General features: G+C 44.2%; 1 protein-coding gene across 2 annotated transcripts in view; it reads right to left on the bottom strand.

The window, feature by feature from the left end:
- The window catches only part of DCBLD2 (discoidin, CUB and LCCL domain containing 2), a 58,699-nt gene extending 32,366 nt beyond the window's left edge, over positions 1-26,333 (bottom strand). The window contains exons 1-2 of one of the 2 annotated variants that reach the window (XM_075594066.1): positions 25,743-26,333; positions 8,214-8,441 (exon numbers count right to left, since the gene is read on the bottom strand). In XM_075594066.1, the coding sequence (XP_075450181.1) occupies positions 8,214-8,441; positions 25,743-25,836 (322 nt within the window). In that variant the 5' untranslated portion in view covers positions 25,837-26,333. Of the gene's footprint in view, positions 1-8,213; positions 8,442-18,481; positions 18,756-25,742 lie in introns of those variants that run through there. The other variant, XM_075594067.1, reaches the window with a different exon arrangement.
- Positions 26,334-27,036: the final 703 nt, after the last annotated feature.

Here is a 27,036-nt window from a genome sequence, read left to right as displayed (position 1 = left end):
CATTTTAAAATAATGCACATCTTCAAGGGCTGTTGCACTGCAACAAGTATTTGGCTCATTCAATATTGCATAGGTAGCCAGGTCCCCCCTGCCTGTCAGCACCCCCCTCACCTTGCTGGCGATTGCGGGTGCCGCCGAGTCCAATGGCGGCCCCGCCAGCTGATCGCAAGAGTGAGGGCGGTCAGGATCCTGCTCGGGGGTTGCCGGGGACGTGTGCGGCCGGTTGCCAAGGCCGCGATCGCGTTGCAGGCCTCCCGGCGCTACGCCATCTTCTTGCACTTCGCCCATGCGCAGTGAGTCCCCGCATGCGGTGGCCAGCAGGGAAGGACGCGCGCGAGAGGCAGCCAAACGGTGGAGGGCTCACAGAAGGGACTACATCTCCCATGAGCCTCAGGAACGCCCCACGTGACGCAAGGGAGCCAATAGGGCTGCAGCATCTCCCTGCAGGGGAGATTAGATACATTTCGCGGGCTTGGAACACGCTAGGCAGTCAGCGCCAGGAGCAGCCAGGGGAAGGAGGTAGGGTGCAGGAGTCAGTGACTCCCTGCACTAGGTCAGCAGCCCCAAGGCCCGAGATAGCCCTGAGCCACCCAGTAGTATTGAGTGTTGTAGGGACAGGCCCAAGGTTAGGGACCCTGTCACTTACTATCCAGATCCAGAGACAGCGGACGCTGCGCGTCTATCCCGAGGTCTGGGCTCAGACCTTCGCTGTCGTTGCAGTAGCCATCCGGTGGGATCGCCCCGGACGGTAGCTCCTGCATTCAGCCGACATCAGCCTTCGGATCCTTTGTGAAGTTCCTTGGCAGGTCCGGGCACCGGAGTGTCCGGCAGGTAATCCACAAGTGCACCAATGAGTCCTCTCATATTCACACGGGACATAGTGGCTGCGCAGTCACACATACACATCTCACTTGAAGGGTGGGGTAATACTGTGTGGGGTTACTGGACACTGGGTGGGATCATCTGGTGGGAGTGTAAGGGAAGGTAGCGTCCTGCGAGACGCGTGAGTTAGTGTCTCCTCTAGGGAGGGACACCTGTTGATTATTGAGTGTTATGCTTGAGTACAGTCATGATAGTAAAAGCATTATTGGTTATTATACATACGGTGTGCTGGTTATTTGTATGTGTCCTGCGAGGACCAATTCCCGCTCTGCCGGGAACCATCGCAGGTGGAGGCGCTGCACCGAGTACAGGGTTACTCCTAATATAATTGCCCCAGGTTCCCCGTGGCGGAAGCTCAGCCCTCCTGTGAGCCAAACAGGTAAAGCACCACACCTGGTAACTGTAGGTTCTCCACACTCACACTATATCTGCTATTGGGTGGGGGGGAGGGAATACCCGTTACATTTGGAGGCGCTGATGAGAGAAGACCTGGGGTGCCCTGTTCCATTTTTTTTTGTCAAATTGTCCACCATGTTTGTGAAGTCCGGACGCGAGGTCCTTGCCTGGGCTTTGAGGCAAGATTTTAGCCCTCGCCGTGTGGTGGCCATAGGAGGCCTTCCCGCAAATATATCAGATGTGGAGGTCTGTAATCATATGCGTAAAATCCCCGGGTGGCCGTACGCCTGTATTTTAGATAAAGATCAAGACCCCACGTCCATGTGGAGATCGATACTTTTTGTGGTGACACCCATGTGGGATATATGCCTGACAGAGGCACCGTCCACGTTGTTTATGCCAGGGGGTCCCCCGGAGGGTTACCCTTTAGTCTATTCTGACCAAGCGCCATGGCAATTTTCCCCAAGGTGAAGCGTGCACGTGCTTCTGCGCTCAAGAAGGCGCAGAATGACTTTGCAGAAAACCGTCCGGGATTGGCGGGAAAACCTAAGCCCCACCCCCGTCAAATGAGTGATGCAGTGCAGAGCCCGAACCACTCCTTCATAGAAAGCGCCCCTTCTCTAGAGTCCACCAGGGGGAGCGAGCGCCTTGAGCCGCAATCAGCCCATTCTGTTCTCCATAAGAAAAGTGCGGGGTGCAGTATATCACACCCTCAGATGTATGGTGAGTGGCGAATAAGAGGAGGGAACATAATCGTTCTTTTGTGTCCATGCTTACAAAAGGACTTGGATATAACTGCTGGTGCGGCACTTCATCCCTCTAAGTTACCAACCGGGACTTTAATGGTAAAAGTGGAAGGGAAGGCGTGTCTCAGATGTCCCTGTTCCAAATGTGATTTACCAGGTTGTGATTTGACCTGGGGACCCCGGTGTGACTACTGCGGGGTAAAGTTCCTGATTCCCAAGCTGCCGCAGCCTACAGAACTGTCAGAAGAGGAGGAGGAGGACACCGTTGCCGTAACAGATTTCTTTCCCTCTGAGGATGAGATAGACTGTCAGGGGGTAAACCCTAATGTGTATGTGCCCTGGCGAGCGCCAGGAATGGATGTCCTTGCACTAATGTGCCCCTGCCTGCAAGAAGCCTATGACAAGGGAGCCGACCTGTTCCAGTTACCGCTAGACTTCAAGACAACCGAGGTGGACGGAGAACCGGGTATACAGTGTTTTAGCCCCACCTGTGACTGTTCTAGAGGCGCACTGGCGTGGGAGCCCGAATGTGACTGCTGCGGTGTATGGTTCTTTAAGCCTATTATACCCCAGCCTACGGAACCAGCCGAGAAAGAAGAGGATGAGCCTGACCTCTCTACACAAGTGAGTTATGCTGGTAATCGGTCTGTTCTAACTCCAGAGGCCTCAGGGGACCCGTGTGTCCAAACCCATGTTGCAGACACGGTTCCAGACCCTCTCAAAGGGGACGTGCTAGTGGTAGAGCAGGAACCTCTGATGGCGGAACCCGTGGAGAAAGAGGCGCCTGATGTCTCCACCCTGGTGGTCAACGCCGCTGCTAGTCCACCTACCTCGGCTGTGGAGGTTGTGGAGGGCCCGTGTGCCCAAACGGACACTCTAGATTCAGGTCTGGAACCGGAGCCGCCGAAGGCTGAGCTACAGATGTTGGAACCACAGAGCCCCGACCAGCAGATTCCGGAATCACAGGGTAAGGTGTCTCTACCCCCATCCCCTCTTGGTGATTCCAGTGACCAACAACCAGCTGTGGTGATGCGCCAGCCGGCGGACCACACCAGTGAAGCTGGAGATAAAGAACCAACTACCTCAGTTGCAGTGAATCCTGATATGGGCCCGTGTGCCCTACAACGGCCAGTCCGGCCTACTCCAATGGTACCATCGGTCCTAGGCTGGGGACTAGTACCTAACAAAGACAAGGGTGGGTTGACTTCCCCAGGGGTGTCGGGTGTGAGCCTCCAGGTGACCGCGGAGCACGGTAGCTCCTTAAGTCTGGCCACCAGGGCGAATGGCTCCACTCGGCATCGCGTCCTGGCGGAGGTGTCCCCCTTAGAAGATAGCTGTCCAGTGGTGCGAGGGGACCAGTACCCAACGCCTATCGTACAGGCGAAGAGAACAGTCAGCCCCATTGGGATGTCCAGTGAAGCACAGATGGTACCTGACCATGTTCCAGATGAAGAGGAACCCTTTGCACGCCAGCGGAGTGGTGAGGAACCTCCTTACTCACCACAGGCTCCTGATCTGAGTGTGAGCCCGTGCACTCCAACACAAGTGGTCCCAGGACTGGGATCCGACGCTCCCGAGTTTCCAGCAAGTAAGAGGACTGCCCCAGAAGTGCCGGGGACAGGTCCCGAGACAGCCGAGGTGGGAACTGACAGCGTCCCCGAGGACCTGTTGGCCACCGTGAATCACCGCAAAAGTAAGGCATCTACCCTTTACCCCCTGCCGGGTGAAACCGAGACATTGCCCATTGCTCACTTCCTAGTGGAAGCCTCGCAAGTATGTAGGGACAAGGACTGTGTGGCAAGGGATTTAGTGAACATTGCCTTCTGTAAGCCCAAAAAGGAGCGCTCCATTCACCATGTGGTGGACCGCGGAAAAGGTCAAGACCTCCTGGCCTATCGCATCCATGCCGCGGATGGTCGGGTAAAGGTCTGGCCAAGAGACATGGTACTATTCCGTCCACCAGGGGGAGGAAGTAATAAGGACCCTGTGACTGTTGCCCTCGAGCGTGCTCTCCAAGAGATTCTTCCGGGTGAGGCTCACGAACATAAAAGTGAGGTACCTCCACATGATCAGTTAGGGGCACCCCACAAATGGTCTCAGTAAACAGCAATCACTCAGCTGGCCTCGGGTATTACTGTGGGTGTTATGTGGTGTACCAAGTCATATAATTGCCATGTGATAAGTTGTATTTTCTATGTACTGCATTTTTATTATATAACGCTTGTACATGGTTATGTCGGCTACCCAAGCGAGGTCGTTGGGATTTCACCAGGAGGAGGATGTAGCCAGGTCCCCCCTGCCTGTCAGCACCCCCCTCACCTTGCTGGCGATCGCGGGTGCCGCCGAGTCCAATGGCGGCCCCGCCAGCTGATCGCAAGAGTGAGGGTGGTCAGGATCCTGCTCGGGGGTTGCCGGGGACGCGTGCGGCCGGTTACCAAGGCCACGATCACGTTGCAGTGCTCCCGGCGCTCCCGAGGCAGGGCGGCGACGGCGCCGCCATCTTCTTGCACTTCGCGCATGCGCAGTGAGTCCCCGCATGCGGTGGCCAGCAGGGAAGTTCGCGCATGCGCAGGAGACGTGCGGGAGAGGCAGCCAAACGGTGGAGGGCTTACAGAAGGGACTACATCTCCCATGAGCCTCAGGAGCGCCCCACGTGATGCCAGGGAGCCAATAGGGCTGCAGCATCTCCCTGCAGGGGAGATTAGATATATTTCGCGGGCTTGGAGCACGCTAGGCAGTCAGCGCCAGGAGCAGCCAGGGGAAGGAGGTAGGGTGCAGGAGTCAGTGACTCCCTGCACTAGGCCAGCAGCCCCCTAGGCCCGAGATAGCCCTGAGCCACCCAGTAGTATTGAGTGTTGGAGGGACAGGCCCAAGGTTAGGGACCCTGTCACTTACTATCCAGATCCAGAGACAGCGGACGCTGCGCGTCTATCCTGAGGTCTGGGCTCAGACCTTCGCTATCGTTGCAGTAGCCATCCGGGTGGGATCGCCCCAGACGGTAGCTCCTGCATTCAGCCGACATCAGCCTTCGGATCCTTTGTGAAGTTCCTTGGCAGGTCCGGGCACCGGAGTGTCCGGCAGGCAATCCACAAGTGCACCAACGAGTCCTCTCATATTCACACGGGACCTAGTGGCTGCGCAGTCACACATACACATCTCACTTGAAGGGTGGGGTAATACTGTGTGGGGTTGCTGGACACAGGGTGGGATCATCTGGTGGGAGTGTAAGGGAAGGTAGCGTCCTGCGAGACGCGTGAGTTAGTGTCTCCTCTAGGGAGGGACACCTGTTGATTATTGAGTGTTATGCTTGAGTACAGTCATGATAGTAAAAGCATTATTGGTTATTATACATACGGTGTGCTGGTTATTTGTATGTGTCCTGTGAGGACCAATTCCCGCTCTGCCGGGAACCATCACAGGTGGAGGCGCTGCACCGAGTACAGGGTTACTCGTAATATAATTGCCCCAGGTTCCCCGTGGCGGAAGCTCAGCCCTCCTGTGAGCCTAACAGGTAAAGCACCACACCTGGTAACTGTAGGTTCTCCACACTCACACTATATCTGCTATTGGGTGGGGGGGGAATACCCGTTACACATAGATTAACAGGCCCAATGTACTGCAATTAATTTAAGTCCTGACACCAACAGACTTGTAAGTCACAGTCGCTAAACACCTCCCCGCTTTAATAGTTCAGAACTGCCCTACACACAGAACTAGAAATGTTTTCTGTATTTTTTTTAGGAGACTGGCAATTCTTGAACTTTTCAGTAGTTCTGGGAATTTGCCTCACTATCCGTACACAGAAAAGTCAAAATATATAGAACCAAACAAAAAAAAAACCACTGCAGGCAGCTGCAAACAGAGTCAAAAGCAGATTAGAGACATTAAGCTGGAGTGTATAACAAAGATGAACAGACAGATTTTACAAGAGTTCCTTGCCATTTAAGGACCTTGGTGTTTATTACTTTACAGCAGAGGCTGGATTAGAAACAGTGTTAAAAGCAGTCGTTTTGCTGGTACCACTAAAACAGAGCATGGTTCCAAAGAGTACAAGCTCCCTCACAAAAGCTTAATTTACATTATTCGTAGGTTACGTGTGCAAAGGGAAAGATGCTAAAACCATAGCAATCTTTCAGATTCCTATTATATTGTACTTGTGCACAATAAGCACGTTCACAAAACCTCGGGGCCAGGGAGGTATGCAAGGGATGGAGATATTTCTGGTACATAGTTAAATCATCAACAGGGTATAAATTGGGTTTAGCAGAAATGTTCAAAAGCAAACACTGAGATATAACTTGGGCAGTAGTGGGTTAACAGTAACCTAGTAGAAAGGCAAAATATTTTTTATTTTAAATCAAGAGATCATGGATAATAACAATACTACTACAGAGCTCAAAGCGCTTTACCAGCATGTCACCACATAAACACATTATTTAGAAAGGTGGAGCAGGAAAAGGCAAATTGTACCAGTGCAGCCCTGCTCATGGGCATGGAGAGGACCTGCTTCCATTAGTTCTGTTAATACACCCACCCCAGGGACAATCAATGGGTTCAGGATGACAAAACCTGGCAATTTTATTCCTGACTAATTTCCTCGTCAATTTTGGATGCAGTTTTTTTTAAATGGAGTGTACGTAGAGAGCCAATCCCTCCTAGGACCAAAGTGTACCAAAGGCAGTGTGACATGTTTAAGTGGTGACATCTGGGTTATTGATTTACTTTTTTTTTTTAATGCCAAAATTAGACTAAGTTAGTTAGCAAACATGGCGAGGTTTGGGAGGGGGTTGGAGATCTCTGACTGCTCCCTTTTGTCTGAAGTCTCTGGATTTAACACGAGACAGCCCTCCTTCCCAATTGGCGCTATGATGAAGGTGGGGTGGGCTATGGGAAAAGGAAACACTTGATTGACAAATAGTCCACCACCCCCCTATCCATAGGTCCCTAAAATGCAATTTGTAATAAATTTTCAGAGAAACAAAAGAAACCCCATCTTGGCTTTTATTAGTTTACGGAAGCCAATTCAATGGGTTACAAAAGGCTGTTTTGTGGCCGGCTACAGGAATTGCACATTTAAGCCACAGTTATCAGATATGGAAAATATGTCTTTAATAACTTTTAGTGAATTAAACATTTATTTTTTTTGCCCGTTTTACAATGTTATGGCTTTAAATAATAGCAAAAAACAAAATAAAGGCTGCACACCATAAACTGAAAAATGGCTTTAAATAAAACACAAACAAACAACACGTTATAAATATCACACAAGTGTGTTGTAATACAACTTTTGATGTAATGATAGGGGATGTATGGGGTGGATCCACTGCTCTCCATTTCCTAACTTGGAACAGGTTCAAAGGTAGACATTACCGTTATGTAGACATTTTTTTTTGTCAATGAATTATATTTCTGCATTTAATATATCTCTTTAAAATCTATTTTAAGAAATTCCCTTTATGATTTACATTCATCATTTACACATGGAAGATGAACTTTTTTCCATTCTTCTGTCAGTTTCTCTTATGGTCGACATCTGTTTAGTACATCGTCAACGTATTACATGTAATGAACAAATTAAACAATTGGACTCCAAAAGGGCTTGCCCGCCATATTTAAAGAAACATTCCATGATCCAAAGTAAAATGGATAAATATAGTTGGCATTAAACGATAGAGGAGACCTCAACTACCAGTACGCCACCATGTTCTATGGCTTCATCCAGTCTGAAGTCAGTAACAATGCTCCTTCATTAGTGAGGCACGCCCTCCTCTACTTCCCAAACCATATGATGAATCAAGCTGCTTTGAAGGTTAATTGCTGCCCATGGAACCTAAAGGAAACACCAGTGTCCTTGCAAAAGGCTAATCTGTATATAACCTGCTCCTTTGGGCTTTATTCTCTATACGTCGAAACAGACGGTTTCAAGTATATGGGAATTTTTCAGACAAAGATTTTCGGCCCAAAACATTCCCATCTGTGTATTTAGAATGACCCCTGTTGTAATACTGAAAGCAGCCTCGATCATATACTGATAATTATATTTGTGTTTAGAACATGCAGTTCTCCTTAGGATACTCTGCGTTAATCATTTGGTTCAGAAGAGAAAAAAAAAATATATACAGTATATGTACACATCTTTACAAATGTGTTAATATTGTCCAGCAATAAAAGGGGAGTAAAAACTCATACCTATCTCACTTCTTGCAGACCCAATTCCATCGTAGACCCGCAAGTAATTAAGATGACAAGAATCAGAGCCTTCAATGTCAAAGTCCCCAAACTTCAGGTGAATCCTGTCTCCTGGCTTCACACGAATTTCCCACTCACAGACAGTGCTGTTAGTATAAGTCTGTGGGTAGTTTATTGATGTAAAAGTCCCACTTTCTGGGCCCAAAACGGTGTAGCCACAACCATCACCTGTGGGGGGAAAAAAAGTCATTACGCTGAAGATTAATTACTACAGGTTTCCAGATGCAAAACTAAGGTAATACATACATATGCAAGAACAGAAGAAAAATAATAAACAGTCAGCACTGAAATTACTTCTCTTGAGTCCTACATGGTCATGGTTTGTACATGGTTCTATTCAAACAGCAAGAAGCAACACAAATTAAAGGATAAAATAACTTGTCCAAGTGTGTGCGCCTGAGATTATATAGCATAATTTTACATTCAGATTCTAAAAAGCTGCCCTGGACAAACCCCTTTCAGGATATGCCACCCCTTACCTAGATGCAATCACATCCCCTCTGTAATTATTGTGCATCTTTTATTAGGGGTACTGACCATTAAACAGCCCATGCTCCAAAGGTGCTATTTTACTGCATGACTAACAGCAGTCGGCGTATACAACACACACATTTTTTTTTTTTACATTTTTACTACAGGATTAAAGCAGGGGGTCTCCAGAGCTGAACCCCATTAACTTCAGCTCTGAGACCCCCTGCTTCCGGAGATACATACCTCCGCAGTAGTTGCCGTAAGCCGCTTCAGGGTTCACATTATGGCGGATTTGCAAAGCTCCCGAGCCCTGTGGGCCAATAGGAAGCCGTGACATCACCCAGTGCGGCTTCATCTTGGCCCATGTGAAGCGGGAGCTTTAAACTGCAGGGAGATATCGGCACACCCTTTCTGGAGGTAAGCATCTCTGAATGCAGGGGACCCCCGAAGTCGACATTAACGGGGTTCAGCTCCGGAGACCCCTGCTTCAATTCTGTATTTAAAAAAAAATAAAAAAATCCCTGGCATGGATTGTGCTTTTACAAAAGTTTACAATTTATTATATCCAAGCAAAATACAAAAAAATAGACCCGTATGTGCCCTGACAAGAAACGCACAGGGGGACCGATATTCTCTTGCTGATCTATAATAAAATGTATACTCTCAGCTCCAATAGTTAATATGGAGTGTGCTCGCTCTTATATACATGAACCTTGCCAAGCGACTGTAAATGGGCAAAGTGTTTCCCCAGCAAGATACAGACAAAAGGTTGTCAGTAAAATTGAACAATGAGAATGACATAGAACCAGTCAGACAGGCCTCAGGACACCAGCCTGGTATGCAGGTCTGATATACAGTACCGGTGTGTGCAAGTATGCCCGAGAAGTGCCTCTCCAAGGTACAACTAACAATAGTTCTAACCATTTGCTGTTAGAATTAGTGAGTAACTACAACCCACCTCTAAACTAGGAAGTCAGGAAAGCTAAATAATGCAGAAGATCACCATGGAGTAGAAATAGAAACAGAGGTTCAGAAAACCCTGGTTTATATTTGTTTTATGTCAGTACTGTTGTGCTAAAGTAAAACTGGACATACCACTCTGGCCCCCAAGCGTACAGGATAGGAACCACTCCAAGGTCTCCGCAAGATACTTCCAGGTAAAGGTACCGGTATCACTACCTGGTTACATGCTGGGATTTAAATAGCCACCCAATAGGAAGCCACTACGGACAACGTATTGGTCTGCGCGATGCAGGAGATTGAAACCCGCCGTTGTTTCCTGTGAAATGCCAGTACTTTCACATTACAATTATCTCCGGGCGGTCAGCGGAGTTTTGTAACCCCTGTAGGGTCAACAAAAAACAAAAATGAGCAGTCAGGATTGCTGCTTTATCTCCTTTACAGTCAAATGAGCCAGTCATCAATGGCAGTACTGTCATTAATGGGGCTAATTGAAAGCACTCAGCCATTTAAATAATAATAATAGAATGTTCTTGTATAGTGCTGGTAGTTTTATGTAGAGACATTTGGCAAGGACCTGTGCCTGCAAAAATTTCTCTGTAAAGCGCTACGTAAAACTAGCAGCACTATATGAGAACATTATTATTATTCATTTTTATCGTAATCCCTATTTTTTTTTAAGTAAAAAATAAAAATGCACAAAGAGGGAGAATTGTTTTGGAGGTAGAAACAATTGACTGTAATGGACCAGAACATATTGTATTTGGATAAGCTTGTGGATTGCCATTTAGTGGTCCAAGCATACGTAGCTTCTACACAGTGCAGAGGCTCCCGTACATAATAGACCTGGGATATACAGTACATGCAGGGGAATGTTGGCATAAGGCCAAACGCATGGGTTTTCCTCAGGAAATTACATAAATGTATATTTTTAGAATTCCGCTTTTCTCCTTCTCCTGTATGAATGAAAGTAGATTTTCTCTTTCTTCTCTGACCCGATTTATATTCATTGTTTGCTGTGTTGTCTAATTATAGACATTGGTGTGTGTGTGTGTGTTCTTAAGGTATTCATGCTCTCTGGCTTCCAGGAAGTATCTATTGCCTTATACTCAAAATGTATTTAATTCAAACCTTAGTAACAATGGTCTTCAATAGGTTTCTGACCTTATATTGCAGCAGAGACCTAGGCATCACTACAATCTGGAAATAACAGCATACACCCAAAATTACATCTCTGGCTTTCATACCCAATTACACCTCAAATCTCTTAAAGTGATCGAGATCTCTCTGGCATGTACCATGCACCCGAGGGAAGACACGACTATACGATTCTGAAACCTTGCACTTACTGAAACTTCTAAAAAATGTCCGAAGTAACATCTGCTACAACCAACAATTCAAACGTTAATGAGGAAGGGAAGGATGCAAACCTCCGAAATCCAGAGGATTTTGTGCATTGCTGTCCGGCAGGAAAGTGTGTAATATATTTACCGGCGAATCAGAGAGCGGTCGATGTTCGTACAGCATCTTAAAAAGTACAGTATACTGTATGTGACTGTGCACAGTACTTTAAAGCAGCAATTCATTCTGCTACAAGATCGCCCGGTGCTAAAGGACTCCCCGCAGTGCTCGCAGCCTGGCCCTCAGCAGAAATGGCCGCAGTGTCAGGGCTGGTTGAAAAAACCCCAGAACATCTATGGAAGATTACATTGCGGCTTTTTATTGGTGACTCAGTCTTGACACTCAGGGGTTCCCTGGACTTTTACTGCCCTTTTAAGTAGAACAACCACCTTCACTTTCCAAGCTTGTTTTGATTAGAGATTGGATTTTTTTTTTTAAGCCACAATATATATTTCTTTTTTAAATGCAAAACTGAAGGAAAATCAGTTAAAACCTCTTCACATCTCTTCAAGCAGTTTGTTGACCTTGATATCTAGCCGTGAATAATAATAATAAAATATACACACACACACATATATATATATATATATATATATACATACATATACATACACATATATAGCAACTGTAAATATTCCTGTATATTCATTTGCATGTCTTAGACAGGTCTGCAACCCTGTCTTTCACCATTATCACCCAGCAAACAGCACTTCCACTGCAGCAAGGGATTCTGGGAAATGACATGCAAATGAGCACACAGTGCCACTTTTTATCTCATGCTCACATTACATGAGAAACCCTTAGTCAGTCAATGCATGCTGCTTTAAACACAGCTTTTAAGCAAGGACTTGGGAGATGCAAAGTCAGTGTGCTCATTTGAATGTCATTTCCCAGAATCCCTTGCTGCAGTGGAAGTGCTGTTTGCTGGGTCATAATGGTGAAAGACAGGGTTGCAGACCTGTCTAAGACATGCAAATGAATATACAGGTATACATATATATATACATACATAAATATATACACACACACACACACACACACACACACACACACACACACACAGTGGTCGACAATTAACAAAAAAAATCTACTCGCCACCTAGTACAACACGTGTGCTGCTTGGGCCAATAGGAGCTCACCACGATGTTAAATCCACTCGTCCGGGGCGTGTAAATGTACAGGTTTGTCGAACACACACACATATATATATATATATATATATATATATATATATATATATATATATATATATATATACATATACATATACATATACATATACATATACATATACATATACATATACATATACATATACATATCTCGAGACACTTACATCTGAAGGTGATATTTAAAGGTGATACGGCACATGCAAGCCAATAGACAGAAAGCCACAAGGGATGATGGTTGGCGCTTTCTATTGTCCCACGGACCTTTAAACAGACATTTTCTGTGCCTAGCAGCCCTTCCCAATGCAAGTATCTCAGGTAGCAGGGGTTCCCAGTAGCTGAAATCAACACGGTTCAGGTCCAAAGACCCCCTGCTTAGAAAACATCTATACCCCACGTTGTATAGCCGCTCCTTGCAATTTTCTCACAAGAATGGCAAAAACGTCAATTGTAAATACCAAACAATATACAATTTGCCTTGCTGTGGTTTGTTAGGGTCTAGACAGAGCTCATACAGCAACTTAAGGTGCAACTGTAAATAATAAAAATGTTGCCAGTCTTATTTTGTCCTGTATTACTATAACAAATAAGCAAATCTTGGTGGGTGTGGAGAAATCATATATTGGATTCGCAAGAGACTAAAATAACTCCGTAATGTAACTGCCATTGTTTAGTACAGTTGATTCCACTAACATCTTGCTGATGCTATTATTGTTTGTTTGTGGTGCCAACATATTCCGCAGCGCAGTACAATGGGGTACAGAGTCATTATGTATGTTACAAAAACATGAACAGTTACATACAGGTAATGAGGGCCCCGCTTGTGAGAGCTTACAATCTAGAGGGAATGAGGGACAATGTTGAAATAACCAAGTAAGGTGACTGCTTATTGTGGGATAAGGTGTGGCTCAAGTTGGATGATGGCCCAGCCTGACAATTGAAGCCATTGAGGTTGGGGGGGGGGGGGGGGGAAGGTGTATGTTACATAGGGTAGTCTACACAGGGATAGCCACACAGCTGGTCCTAATGGGGTTGGATGTTAGAGGTAAGGCGAGTAGGCTTCCTTGAAAAGGTGAGTTTTCAGGGAGTTTTTTTAACCTCTGAAAGCTGGGGGAGAGTCTGATGGTACGTGGTAGGGAATTCCAGAGAGGGCAGCACGGGAGAAGTGTTGCAGGAGGGAGTGAGAGGAGGTAATAAAGGTGGACAGAAAGGCTGATGTCACGCTGTCGTCTACCAATCATGTGATACGCTTTCTACGGATGTTATTCCCTCTTTTGAACGGTAGCAGCACCCCACCTGTATCTGCTTACGGTTGACTACCATTGTTGGGAGTGCAAAAATGGCTTTAATGTCACCATCGAAAGGAACGATTTGGTTTCACCACTTGTGACCAAATTGAACTATTGACAGAATGTGTTTGAATGGATCCAAGTTACAAATGCCTTTAAAAATAGGCGACAAATATTTTGCCTTCTCCTTCCTAATCTGTCCTTGTTGCAAATGAAAGCATGAATGTTTTAAAATACTAATAGGTGTGATTCTTTATATAAATCACCTACATAATAAACCAATATGGAGAATAAATTAGGTCCAGTACATTTAAGAACTGAAAATCAAAAAACTGGTTCTTCTATGTACTATTTTTTTTTTTAACCGGTCACGCTAACATTTGCCCTGGTGAAAAGACGCTGCTATCCCAACCCCAAGCATCGCAGGGCTCCGGCACTGATAGGGTTTGAGTAATGGCTTAGTGAAAGCAAATCATTACTGACTGTTTAGCGAGTTAATACAGGCCATTAGGGTATTTAATTATGTAGAAAAGACTAAATAAATGAAACCTCTCAAACAACCTTTATACTTTTCCAATTGTATTTCTGCCCAGTAAAGATCGATCAGGTATATTGAGCCCCGTCCATAACATCTTAAAGCAACATGTGAAATCATATTGCTATTTTAGTTATTATTTTTTTTAAATAAAATCCAATTCTGTAGTATTAGATAATAGTGACTGAATTTAGTTTTTTGTTTTTATTCAACCCTTAGCAGTAATATTACTTTCCAACTTAATTATTACTTAATTAATATACTGATAATACTTTCATTTGTGTAGGTTTTAAACACTTTCCCAGCAGTGCAAAATATGTTGCAACACTTTCTGGTTTGCGACCATTTGTTGCCAATATTCCCAGCAGTTTGAGCTGCAAACTGTAATAATAGATAATATTACCTTAGTAATATAAGAATACATGGTAGCTGCTGAGTTACACTGACTGAAGGACTGATTGAAACTGAAAAGGAGGCCATTTAGTTAACCCTGGGAAGCAGGATTTTGCTGATCAGTCACAGTAGAACCAAATCGATCGGCAGCGTAGGTAATTAGTTTTCAATAAAGGTAATAAAAGGCTACATATAAATAATAATAATAATAATAATAAAGTATATCGAGATATAGATATTAATTTAAGGTGCTTGGATTGCCTCTTTAAAACCCATAATATTTTACCTGGTTTGCTGCTTTAATGTCATTTTCTAATTAGTTTTCTATTGCAGGTTTTAGCCCACCTCCCAAGCAGTAAGATCCTTGCAACACTTTCCCGTTAGGGATAAATTTGTTGCAAATATGCCCAGTAGTTTGAGTTGTAAATTGTAACAGTATATAATGTTACCATAGTAAAATAAGGATACATTGTAGCTGCTGAGTTACACTGACTGAAGCGGCCATTATGTTAGTCACACAATCAGTATTTTGACAGATTTACAATAGGAGCACCAAACGATTGCCAGCTAAGCTAAGAATGTAGAATGATACATTGTCACATGCTTTACATATAAAAAAAATAAACATTGGACAGTAAAAATACATTCCCTTATACTTTAAAGAAAATGTTGTGTTAGTCCTACCATTCAAGAAACGTTTTTCTTTAGTTTGTTATGTAATGGAGGGGTTTTTACCTGGCCCATATATGAGGTTTATGATATTTAGACTGTAAGCTTATCTGGTCAGCGACATCTTCTCCTTTTGTGCCAGGATGTGACCGTGTTGCATTATATTGTTGTATGCTATATGGCTCCTTTTATGTCTTTATGCACCTTTGTATTGTGCTCCCAAATATGCTGGCACAATATACATGAATAATGTAGAAACTCAGATATTTATATATGTACTTACTTCGATACATGCGCCTAAATATTTATATGATATATTTATATAAATGATACACAATTTCCTCTCAACCCCTGAGCTGCTAACGACATGGCCAAGCTTTAGAATTTCCCAGCATATGTTTTGTTTTATGTCATTTGTGCAACATTTCACACCCGTTCACCTCACCATGCTCATGAAACACTGGCAACGTGCTGTATCTACCTCACCTTTACACCTTACTACAGTCACAGTCACATACAAACAAGATCCACCAGCCCCACCCTTCATAAAAACCAGACCCGTCTGCCAGAAATACATACAGAAAATTAAAACGACAGACTATGTAGGACCCTTTAAATTCTTATCAGATGCTTTAAAACCAGCTGTGCGCATCCGAGGACCATCCCTCGTTGTGTGATTACAGTGATTTCCAGATGGATGTACACTAAATAAGGTGTGGAAGTAGAAGTTGTCAGTATTTCTGTTACAGCAGAATTAGCACAGTAACTGTTAAATAATCAGGTCTGGCATTTCTACAGGGAACCAATACAGAGGTCTGAAGCAGTGTTTGGAGAGATGATGCTCCAGAGAACAGGTTAAGTGTAATTTTTTGCTGAAGGACTCAGGAACAGCATGTTAAAAATATGAACCATTTAATGTGGAGCCCACGACTTACAAAATAGATGATGAGGAGGTATGTGCAGTAAGTAAATACAGGCCTCCATTTAAGGGGGCCCGCTACAGATTCTGAACAGACACAACAACTCTGTCCCACCCTCCTATCGATCTACATGCCCCTCTTCTCTCCCTCCTGTCTAACCTGCCACACACGCATGCCCCGCTCCTCTGAATGCTTCTGGAGGAAATCTTATACTCTCGCAGACTTCCTTCACTACAAATGTATCCTCTCCTGTTTCAGTTCTGCCCTCTCCAAGGCTAAACAAACTCTTTTCCGACTCCTTTTCCACTGTCACAGAGGAGGATGTGTAGCTACTGATTGGCTCTTCTCCCTCTACCACCTGCCCTCTTGACCCCATTCCCTCCAATCTCCTAAAACCTCTTGCTCCAACTATAAATTCTTACACTTATACACATTTCCAACTCTTCCCTCTACTCTGGTACCTTTCCCTTTCCCTCCTCCAAGCACACAATAGTTATACCCTTACTCAAAAACAGTAAACTTTACCGTTCCTGTCTCTCTAATTATCACCCGTCTACCTCCTGCCTTTTGCCTCTCAACGCCATGAATGCCTTGTTTTCTATCGCTTTCTCCATTTTCTCACCATTTACTCTCTCATAGACCCTCTACAATCTGGCTTCCGCACTGCTCACTCCACTGAAACAGCCCTCACCAAAATAACTATTGACCTCCATGCAGCAAACACCAAAAGGTCATTACACCTTGCGCATATTACTCGACCTATCTGCAGCCTTTGATACTGGGGACCACCCAATTCTACTTCACATTCTCCATACCTCTTGGTACCCGTAACAGCTCTTTCCTGGATTCCTTCTTACCTTTTCCATCATACTTTGTGTCTCATTTGCCAACAGCTCCTCCGATCTCTCTGTGGGTGTACCCCAGAGCTCTGTCTTGGGACCGCTCTTTACACACACTCACTAGGTGACCTCATCACATCTCTAGGGTTCAAATATCATCTCTATGCCGAGGACACACAAAATTTACATTACAACCCCGGATCTCAAAAAAAAAAATCTCAATGTCTTTCTGCTATATCAAGCTGGATGGCCCTACGCCAACTCAAATGGAACATGTCCAAGATGGAGCTCCTCATATTTCTTCCCAAGTCAGGCCCTACTGCTCCCTTCTACACTACTGTTGGCAGCGCTATCATACACCGAGTATCACAAGCACGCCGTCTAGGGTCCTATTTGACTCCTACCTCACATTCTCCTCTCAGATTCACAATGTAGCTAAAACCTGTAGTTTTTAGCTCTGTAACATTGTAAAGATACACCCTTTCCTCTGTTCCTCTACCGCAAGAATTATAATGCAGGCTCTCATTCTCTCCCGTCTTGACTATTGTAACCTTCTACTGTCCAGACTTCTGCCTCTCACCTGTCTCTCCTACAATCTATAATACTGCTTCTCGAATCCCTTTACTCTCCTAAATCTGTCTCAGCGTCTCCTCTGCTGAAATCCCTCTTCTGGCTTCCAACTAAACTCCGTATCACTTGCAAAATTCTCCTCCTCACTTTTATGGCTATACGCTCTTTCTGCCCCTCCTTACATCTCAGCCCTAGTTTCTTGCTATACACCTACCCAACTCTTGCGTTCTGCCTACCCTATTTCTATCTATCTGAAGCCCTCTCCCACCTAAAATATTTCTCACTCACTGCCCCCACACCTCTGGAATGTCCTTCCCCTGAATTTCCGACTGCACCATCTCTCGACTTTAAGACCCATCTAAAAACACACCTCTTTAACTAAGCATACGGGTAGCTCCGCTAACTGATGCTAAACATCTCAGATGCACAGATCCTGTGCAGATGCACTTACCAGAACACCCTCCTCCTGTCTCTTGGTTCTCCCTAATTACCACTTGGATTGTAAGCTCTTCGGGGCAGGAACCCCTTTTCCTATGTACTGTCATGTCTGAAGCGCTTATTCCCAGTGTTATATTACGTTGCCTGTATTACTGCTGTGAAGTGTATGTGTACATAAATGGCGCTATATAAAGATATACATACTTTAGTCTGTTTGAGAACAGCTACAATTAAATACAATTACTGTGTTACACACAAGACAGACAGGAAAAGCTAGAGTTATAATAATACATGGTTGCATTAGAATGAACAAAGGTTATACATTCAGTTTGCAGACATTTCATGGACAGTTAGAGATATGATTATGGGCATAGATAACATTTACAGACAGGATTAAAATTGTGTTAGTGGAGGTAGGATAGGCCTGCAATGTGTTATTAGAAGCCCTGTCTCAAGGGGCTTACAATCTATAGGCAGTGTAGGTTTAAACATTGGGTACAGGGGATGAGTGGGTTGGTGAGTTTCAGAATATAATAGAACAGCTGAAATATTACCAAACTGTGACATCCTTTGGCTGACACCTTTGGGGCTACTCGGGTGGTATGTTTCACAGATTCTTTGGTAGAATGAAACAGCAGCATAGCACAGTACAGGACCTCAGGGCAGACATGCACGGGGAGGGACTGATGAGCCCCAGGTGGTCTTAGATGCTTCAATTTTCCTGTGTGTGAGATGTCTGATAATACTATATACACACACAAGGTCACCCATTTGCTGTATCCATGCTTCACTGATCAGGCTGGTACCGGCACAAATATCTCATAAGAAACAGCAAGGAAGCTTCTGACTTTACTTTTGACACTATAGGATAAAAAAAAAAAAAAACACAACACTTGTAGATTTGTTTGTTACAGGGGGCAAGGGCTTACTGGACAGACCATGGATGCAGAAAAACCACATTGGTAGCAGAGCTGTTAATCCCCTCCCTCTACTTCCCAAAGTTGCACCTCACAATGCCGTTCCAAAACATTATGCAAGCTTGTGGGAACCAATTCTGGAAACAATTGACCGGTCTGTCACCAATGTGATTCTTTTGCATGTACAGCTTTTCCTGCTCTGGGCGACACGTGGTAGAGGAGTGAATTTTTCCCATAACTGGCGAATCTCAATGGAATTTCTCATGCCCCAATTAAAAATAATAAATACTTTAAATGCTGATTGCAACTTGTAAACAAAATGTAGTGCCGTTCTAGGCCTGGCTAAATATAGTACAGGGATAGTTCTAACTTATTCAATGCATCAGTGTCCTTTTTGTAATTTGATCCTGGTGTAGGATTGTAACCAAATTTACTTTCCAAAACGTAACAAACTAAAACTGCCGACTACAAAGAGCAAACCAAGTATTACAGAATATTTCTATACTGCAATATTTCTTCAATATAAATAAAAACTAATTCAATGTGAAGAACAAATTCAAAATAACAGAAGAAAAATAAAATGGAAGGGTATAAGATGGCGACGGCGAGATTGCCCTGCGGGGAGTAGTCCTGGCGTCGACTTGTGTGGCAGAAATGTAGTCAGGGCCAAAACATACTAGACCGTCAAAACCTTGCCCAAATAGCACAATGCCAAGTCAATAATACATTTTGCTCATTTAGCATCCCGCAAGCGCAAGGTCAAGGGAAATGACCACAAATTGTAAGCGTGGTTCAAAGTTACACTTCCACTTTGTCTGTTCACAAAATTATTCTGACCCAATGGTTAAGTATGAGGGATGGAAGCACTAAGAGGAGGCCATTACTTACAAACAAAAACCCCATAGCAATTAATCACAACTGTCCATTTAGTTGCTTGGTTGGTCTTCCAAGAAAGCACAAACCCAGCACAACAGCTCAGAGCTGGAGCGTCATACAGCAATGAGTAACATTGTATAGACTGGCAATTCACTGCATGCTTCTACTGTTTAATGAATACAGTTTAACAGATCTGTTTAAAAGGTCAGTTGTGTTGAGCAATGTTCTCCTAGATACTGGACTATGTGAGGGTCTCATTTTCACTATTTGGATCATCGGCGTTCACAAAAGAGACACTGGGAAAAACCTTCAGGGTGCAGAGATTTAACTTTTGCTCATCAGTTAAGCTCTCTGAAATTTCGTTTGGAGCAGAGAAGAGCTGTGTTTGCTTGACTCAAAGTGTAAAAGGGCCATTTTCCATTAGGAGGTCTGCCAAAACTGTCAGGGCTATAGTTTAAAATTTGTCCGTCCTACTTTCTTTATACATGACAACTATGTTTTGTATCTTACAGCAATGCACATGCTGTACAAGCAAGACTCCCAGACCCAGCCAGTCTCTTTATTTTTGCAGTACAAATACTGTGAAACCACACAAGATTATGTACCTATTGCTTGTTCTGTATTGTGAGCAAAACCAAATAAAAGTTCTGACAATTTAAAAATGGACAACCCCCTCCCCTGTACCTTGAAGGATTTCACACCTTTACAATACCATAACCTGATTGTCTCAATGCATTATTAATGCTTTATCCATGTAGTAACAAAGAAGGGAGAGGGAGTAGTTGAAAATGGACCAACAAAGTGTCGAGAGAGAAAAATAAGTTTGTGAACCACTTAAGATTTCCACATATTTCAAACCTAAAATGTTATTAGACCTTAATCTAAATCCTAATAAAGATAACCTGATCAAACAATTGACAAAAACCATGATACTTTTTCAAACATTTATTTATCCACAAATTATTAAACATTCAATATCCATGCGTGAAAAAGTATGTGAACCTTTAGAGTCAGTACCTAGAGGCACCCCCTTGAGCAGCAATGACTTCAAGTAAGCGTATCCTGTAAATGCTGGTCCGTCTCTCGTCGGTTTTGAGGAATTTTGGCCCATTCCGCCTCACAGAACTGCTTAAACTCAGTGGCATTTGAGGGCTTCTTTGCATTTACAGTTTGCATCAGTTCCTGCGTCAACATTTCAATGGAGTTTAGGTCTGGACTGTGACCAGGCCACTCTAAAACAGAATTTCTTCTTCTTTTGTAGATCTGCTTGTATGTTTAGGATCAATGTCTTGCTGCATGACGCACTTTCGTTTCAGCGCAGCTCACGGATAGATGGCCTGACATACTCCTCTAGAATCTTCTGATAACCATGAATTCTGCATTGTGTGTCAATGATGGCAAGCCGTCCAGGTACTGAGGCAGCAAAGCAGCCCCAAATCATCAGACTCACACCACCGTGCTTGATGGTTGGGAGGAGGTTCTTCTGTTCGAACGCAGTGTTTGGTTTTCGCCAAACATAATGTTTCTCATTGAAGCCAATAGTTCTACCTTTGACTCGTCTGTCCAGAGAACATTGTTCCAGAAGTCGTGGATCATCTATGTGCTCTTTGATGAACTTCAGATGGACAGCAATGTTCTTTTTAGAGAGCATTGGCTTCCTCCTGTCTATCTTTCCGCTCGATATATTGAAATGTATCTTATATTTATAAAGCGCCAACATTTTCCTCAGCGTGGTATAATGGGAGAACGACAAACAGAACATAAAAAAAAGAACAAATGAATGCCGACCTACACAATAGGTACCGAAGGAACTGCTTGTGAGATCTTGATTTAATGCAGTCATCCTACAACAGGTCAAGGTTGAAGTTGTCCAACAATGAAGATTTCTGCATATCAGGCTTAGGCTGCCTCCATAGTGGTTGCTATGGCACGAGCGATGTCGCTTGCGCCAAAAGCTAACCAATTGAGGCCAATGCGCGGCGAGGCAACATTGTCTTTAGTGGTTCGCCCAATGAGGGCGAACCAGCTCCGTGACGTCACGGTCGCGTCCCACTCGACACGCCTCCCGGTCGCCACTGCCTGCAGGGCAGAAATCTCTCCTGCTGCAGATGAGCACACGCACGCACACATTCACTATGGACGAGGCCCTAAAGGGATACTCAAAACCATAAATAAACCTGCTGCCTGCCAAAGTGGCCTTCCAGGGGTGGTTAATGAGAAAGTGGGAAGAGATGAACATCTCAGTGAGTAAAAGCACTGACTCTGTAAACAATGACACAGTTTGAAGCAGGGGAACCTGGTTCAATTTCCGCTGTCAGCACCTTGTGCCCTTTGGCAAGTCACTTTATCTCCATGTGCCTCAGAAACAGATTGTTAGCTTATCTGGGCAGGGACTGTGCCTGTAAAAATTCCTATGCTGTGTACTACGCACTATAATGTAAGAGTGAAGTGCTTTTTATCCCATTGGAAGAAAACCGCTATATAAAGTAAAACATTGTATATCATCAGTCACACTATGACAGCACTCACTCACAGAACATGCTTGAATAGGAGATCCATATCTTAATGTATATTTCCTGGTAAAGCATTTGTAAATAAAACTACCTCACCCTATCGGAAAGGATCACACCCACACTTTACATGCACATCTGACCTTCATATTCACTGTAAGCAAATTAACAAACTCAATACCATTTTTCATCTATCCCATAAATGGTACTATTTGCAGGTGCTAGTATTTTCGTTGGACCAACAGAAACATTATACGTAGATGTATGTAAACCTTTGACGCAACAAAAAATATATTTATGTACCATAGGTGTCAGAAGTGATTAAGTTTTGGGGAAGGGACACATGGAGGGGGGGGGGGGAGGAGAAGAAGGATTGGGGCAATGAAAATATTTTCAGAACCTAAAATTTATTAATAAGAAAGGCATTTTTCAATGAAAAACACACACAAAAAAAAAAAAACACTTGAAATCAGGATATCATGACAAAGCTGGAGGAGGCTGGTAAACTCAAGGCAAATTTCAAATTTGGGGAAAGTATTTCTCATAAAACAGGGACAGACTCCATGTAGAAGCAGTGACACCAAAGACTACAAAGACATTTCCAAACTCAGCCTTTCCGTATTATGTACCAAAATTAGTTTACATTGTGGTATAGTTTTAAATGCACGTTCGGTTTAATTTAACCAGTCTAAATATACGGCAGTTCAAGTAATGTTTCATATCAAGTAAACAGCCCGAACAGAGGAGATGACCTCGTTGCTCTTATCTACCACTCATTTCTATGAATAAAAGCATGCAACATACAGTAAACGCGGAGGAAATCCTAAACTAAAATCAGAAGACTTAAGAAGCGCTTATAGACCACCAGATGGGCTGCATGTTCTCCTTAATTAGTTTAGAGACAAAATGTATTTATATTTATTTTAAAATATTTTACCAGGAAAGATAGACATTGAGATAAATCTGGTTTTCAAATAAACCAAGCGTCCCATTCAAAAATAGTTGGGAGGAGGAAACGTACAATACTCGCTTGCTTAGTGCACGTGCTGAAAGGGCATCGGGCTATAACCACTGCTGCAACACAATCTACCTAGAATTAAATACTTGATGAAGCAGAGACCAGAGAACTATACACTGGGCAATTGTTTGTAAAACAAGAACATTTGAACTAAACTTGATTATTAGGTAATCAGGGCAGGTCAGAAAAGAAGATACAGGCAATCATCCAAACCACGTGTACTGTTAAGGTGTAAAGTCATTGGACTGCAAGCAGCACACACTCCATATTTGTTCAAACAGACCAAAGTCCCTATTGTGATTTCTATCATGATCAAACAGTGAAATGTGTGGAACATCTGCAGAAACAAAATAAAAAATGTTTTTTTTACAGTACTTTTTTTTTAAATTTCCATTTCAATTTGCCAACTACTTGTCTTTTTTTACCTAAAAGAATGGGGTGTAAATAGAATACAGTTCCATTGCATCCAAGTGCTACAATTTAAAAAAAAAATGTACTGTAATCGCCTAACAAAAATGCCACACTGCTAAATGTGGACAGGCGCAAACAGGGATTCTAGGATTTAGCCGAGAAAAACAAACAGTACAAATAAATCCACACAAAATCAAAGGAGGCGAAAGCTCCCTTCTGTTGTGATCTTGGTCAACCCTCTCTCAAATGCTGCTGTAGCAATTTGCAACTAGTTCTGACACTTCAAGACTCCAAACCATCTGACACAGTGAACCTGAAACATCTAAATAACTTCTCTTACAAGAAAAAATAGATATAAATACTAAAGAAATGACCACCTACATACTTCAAAATCACAAATTTAGACAAAGTGCAATTTTTTAATCACTTAGAAGAGCTGGGGAAGCAGACAGTAAAACCATTAACGGAAAAGGAGGTATTCTCACTCTTAAGACTTGGGAGGAGGCATAAAACGATTTAAATCTTCTGATGTGGGTGGATGGTTCCAAAATTCTCTCTAGGAATAGATCATTATGACACATACTGCTAGAGCAGTGGTTTCCAACCTTTTTTGGTTAAGGAACCCCAAGTGAAACCCCCAACCGTCTCTAATAGCAACTCTGTGATCAGATAGATGCATTGTAAATTCTTCTGTATTTGATACAATTTTCAAATGACAAGAACATTTCAGGGATCCCTTCAGGGATGGCCGGGGAACCCAAGGGTTCCTAGGAACCCTGGTTGAAAAACGCAGTGCTAGAGACAGATACAATAAATAGAGCCATAACCTGTATTTGCAAGCATTTCTTTCTTACCAATTGGTGATGGTGCAGGCTCTTCAGCAAGGGATTCATTTCTCAATGTATATTTTTATGCTTGATGCATGCATTATATTATAATTCTCTATATTCTAGTGTGTGCACAGTGAAGCACTGTGGATATTACAGGCAAATGTGTTTTCCTTATACTGTACAGCGCAGAGCTGCATATGTATTTTGAAAACAATAAATCCCTCGCACTTAAGAACTTACAATTTAATTTTGGTGCCTGAGGCAAGCGACTTGCTCAAGGTCAAAGAGAGAATTGTTTGAGATTTTAGCAAAACTGAACTTCTTCAAGGGCAGTATACTTGCTACTAAACTGTTGCTTCAAAAATGTAAAAACACATACACAGAGGAAACAAGATGAGATTTGGATATTTCAATCACTGTTAAGGAAGGGACGCCAACTAATTTATCTTGGCACAGTTAAGCAATATGCAGAACCCTCATGCTAAATTACCCTGTACTGTACAACATACACCGGCTTCTCCACTAGTGATGGGGTTAAGCATCACGTTGCAGACATCTTAACAGTGCAGAGATTGGACACCCCCTGGAAGTGAGAGTGTGTGCATTTTCTGCAACATGCTGCAGACCAATCCAGCAGAGAATGACTTCTGCATCACTTGGCACCCCACAGCAGGACACTTCGGGGGAGAGGGGCACCACTGACTGGTAGCACTCTACTAATAATAGGTCGTGTATTTGTAGGAGGACCTTTTCGGGAGTTGGGCAATACCTCTGGCAACAAAGGGGTTAAATAATACTTGGCAGTGCCCCCTGGCAGAGAAAAGTGTGCAAGCCTCAGGCTTCCTCCCCCACAAAAACAATGCAATGAGGATGCATGTGCCTGGTAATCTGGTCTCTTACTCTAGAGTCGAGTAATCATTAGGATTAAAAGTACCAAATCATCCTACTTCTCTTTGGTAACTTCATTCGGAGACAAACAAACACTGGACTAGCATGCCTAGTAGTAAAGTGATGACATAGTCCTGAAAGAAGAAGACAGTCCTAGCATGTTTATAGTGGTCACTTTCTGTGACCCAAATGGCTCAAGATCACAGGGACCGCTCAGCCAGCCCTGAGTTTGCACTCCCCCCCCCTACCAAATCTTGTGTGTGGGGAGATTACAACCTGGACTGACTCATCACACACATGTGGAGCTACATACCACCCTTCTCCTCCCCCCAGCATTGTGTTTTCAGCTCTATCTCCCCACTCACCTTTCTGTGCCCCCGCACTCCTGACCAGCAGAGAGAGAACGCAGCCTGAAACAACGAGGGCGAGCTGCCTGCTCACCATCCCCCCTGTCTCCATCCCAGCCTGCAATCCGAATGCATACTGGGGCTGCAGCTCCCCCGTCCCTGCTCACACTACTTCTACTTCATACAACAAAATACAAACCATAGGGTAGGAAAAAAAATAACAACCGGAAACAGCGCTCCCCCTGTCTCTCCCTCACTGCCCCGTCCTACTTTATCACTATCAGGGTTGCTCCCTGCTCTGGCACAGTCCGGGTTGCAGCGCACCCTGCTCTCCTAATCTCGCCTATTAGTTTAGGTTGCAGATGCCCAGAGTCAACGCAACGCGTACGCGCTCTCTCTCTCTCACTGGCGCGCGCAAGCACCCGATCCGCCACCGTTCCGAGGTACTTCCGGTGCCGGGCTGTGGATCGCTGCCACCGCAGTCCCACGTTTAACCCCCTTTCCCGCCTCAACCAAAATGAAGCAACGACTTGTAACAAGATGCGCCAGGAGTGTTCTATCCAGCGCCCGATAGGGTTAAAGGGAGGATAACTTTTTTTTTTAAGTTGGGGGCGGAGTTCTATTGGCGCGCGCGCGCACAGCAGCTGGAGGAGGTGTTCTCGCGCCGGCCGGTCGGTCTCGCGCACAGCGGGTTGATTGCTGCAAACCCCCCGAGAGGGGGGGGTTATTAGATGCCCGTTTAATCACGTGATATGTTTTGCGATTACTTTTTTTGTGGGGGTGGGAATCTAGGAAGACCTCTGCACGCCACACGCCACTATCCACCCAGACCTTACTGGCGGTCACTTATCCAGATGTCACGTACGCAAATGCACGAAGATCCCTGCTGCTCGGTAAAGCTGCCGAGGCGCACAAAGCCATTCCCTACCAATAAAATACACGCGTCCCAAGTCTCTATCAGAAAAACAATGGGGCAGGAAAATACTCAGGCGTGTAACTACTGTAGTAGAAAACTAGTGAAGCGAAAATACCAGATCCTCCACCATTTTGCACATACAAATAAGTAACACTGTCGTTAAGGGCAGTCTAGGACATTGTGGTTGAGGCCGTTGCGCCTGGGACCCAGTGACTATCGGCGTTTAGCCGCTACTCGCCTCGCTGCAGCGACATTTTGCCACCAAGGTGATGTCTGTAAAACCCTGACCTTAACCCCTTATTAATACTCCATGCTAGTCCAACCCTAAAAACCTTAACCCAGTACCTGAACCGTTAAATCCCCTAAAATTCCCTGCCCTAACAGCTAAAACCGTTA

This window comes from Ascaphus truei, chromosome 3 (assembly GCF_040206685.1).
Source record: "Ascaphus truei isolate aAscTru1 chromosome 3, aAscTru1.hap1, whole genome shotgun sequence".
NCBI lineage: Eukaryota > Metazoa > Chordata > Amphibia > Anura > Ascaphidae > Ascaphus > Ascaphus truei.
Note: the sequence above shows the minus strand (reverse complement) of the source record. Positions and strands in the feature narration are given on the sequence as shown.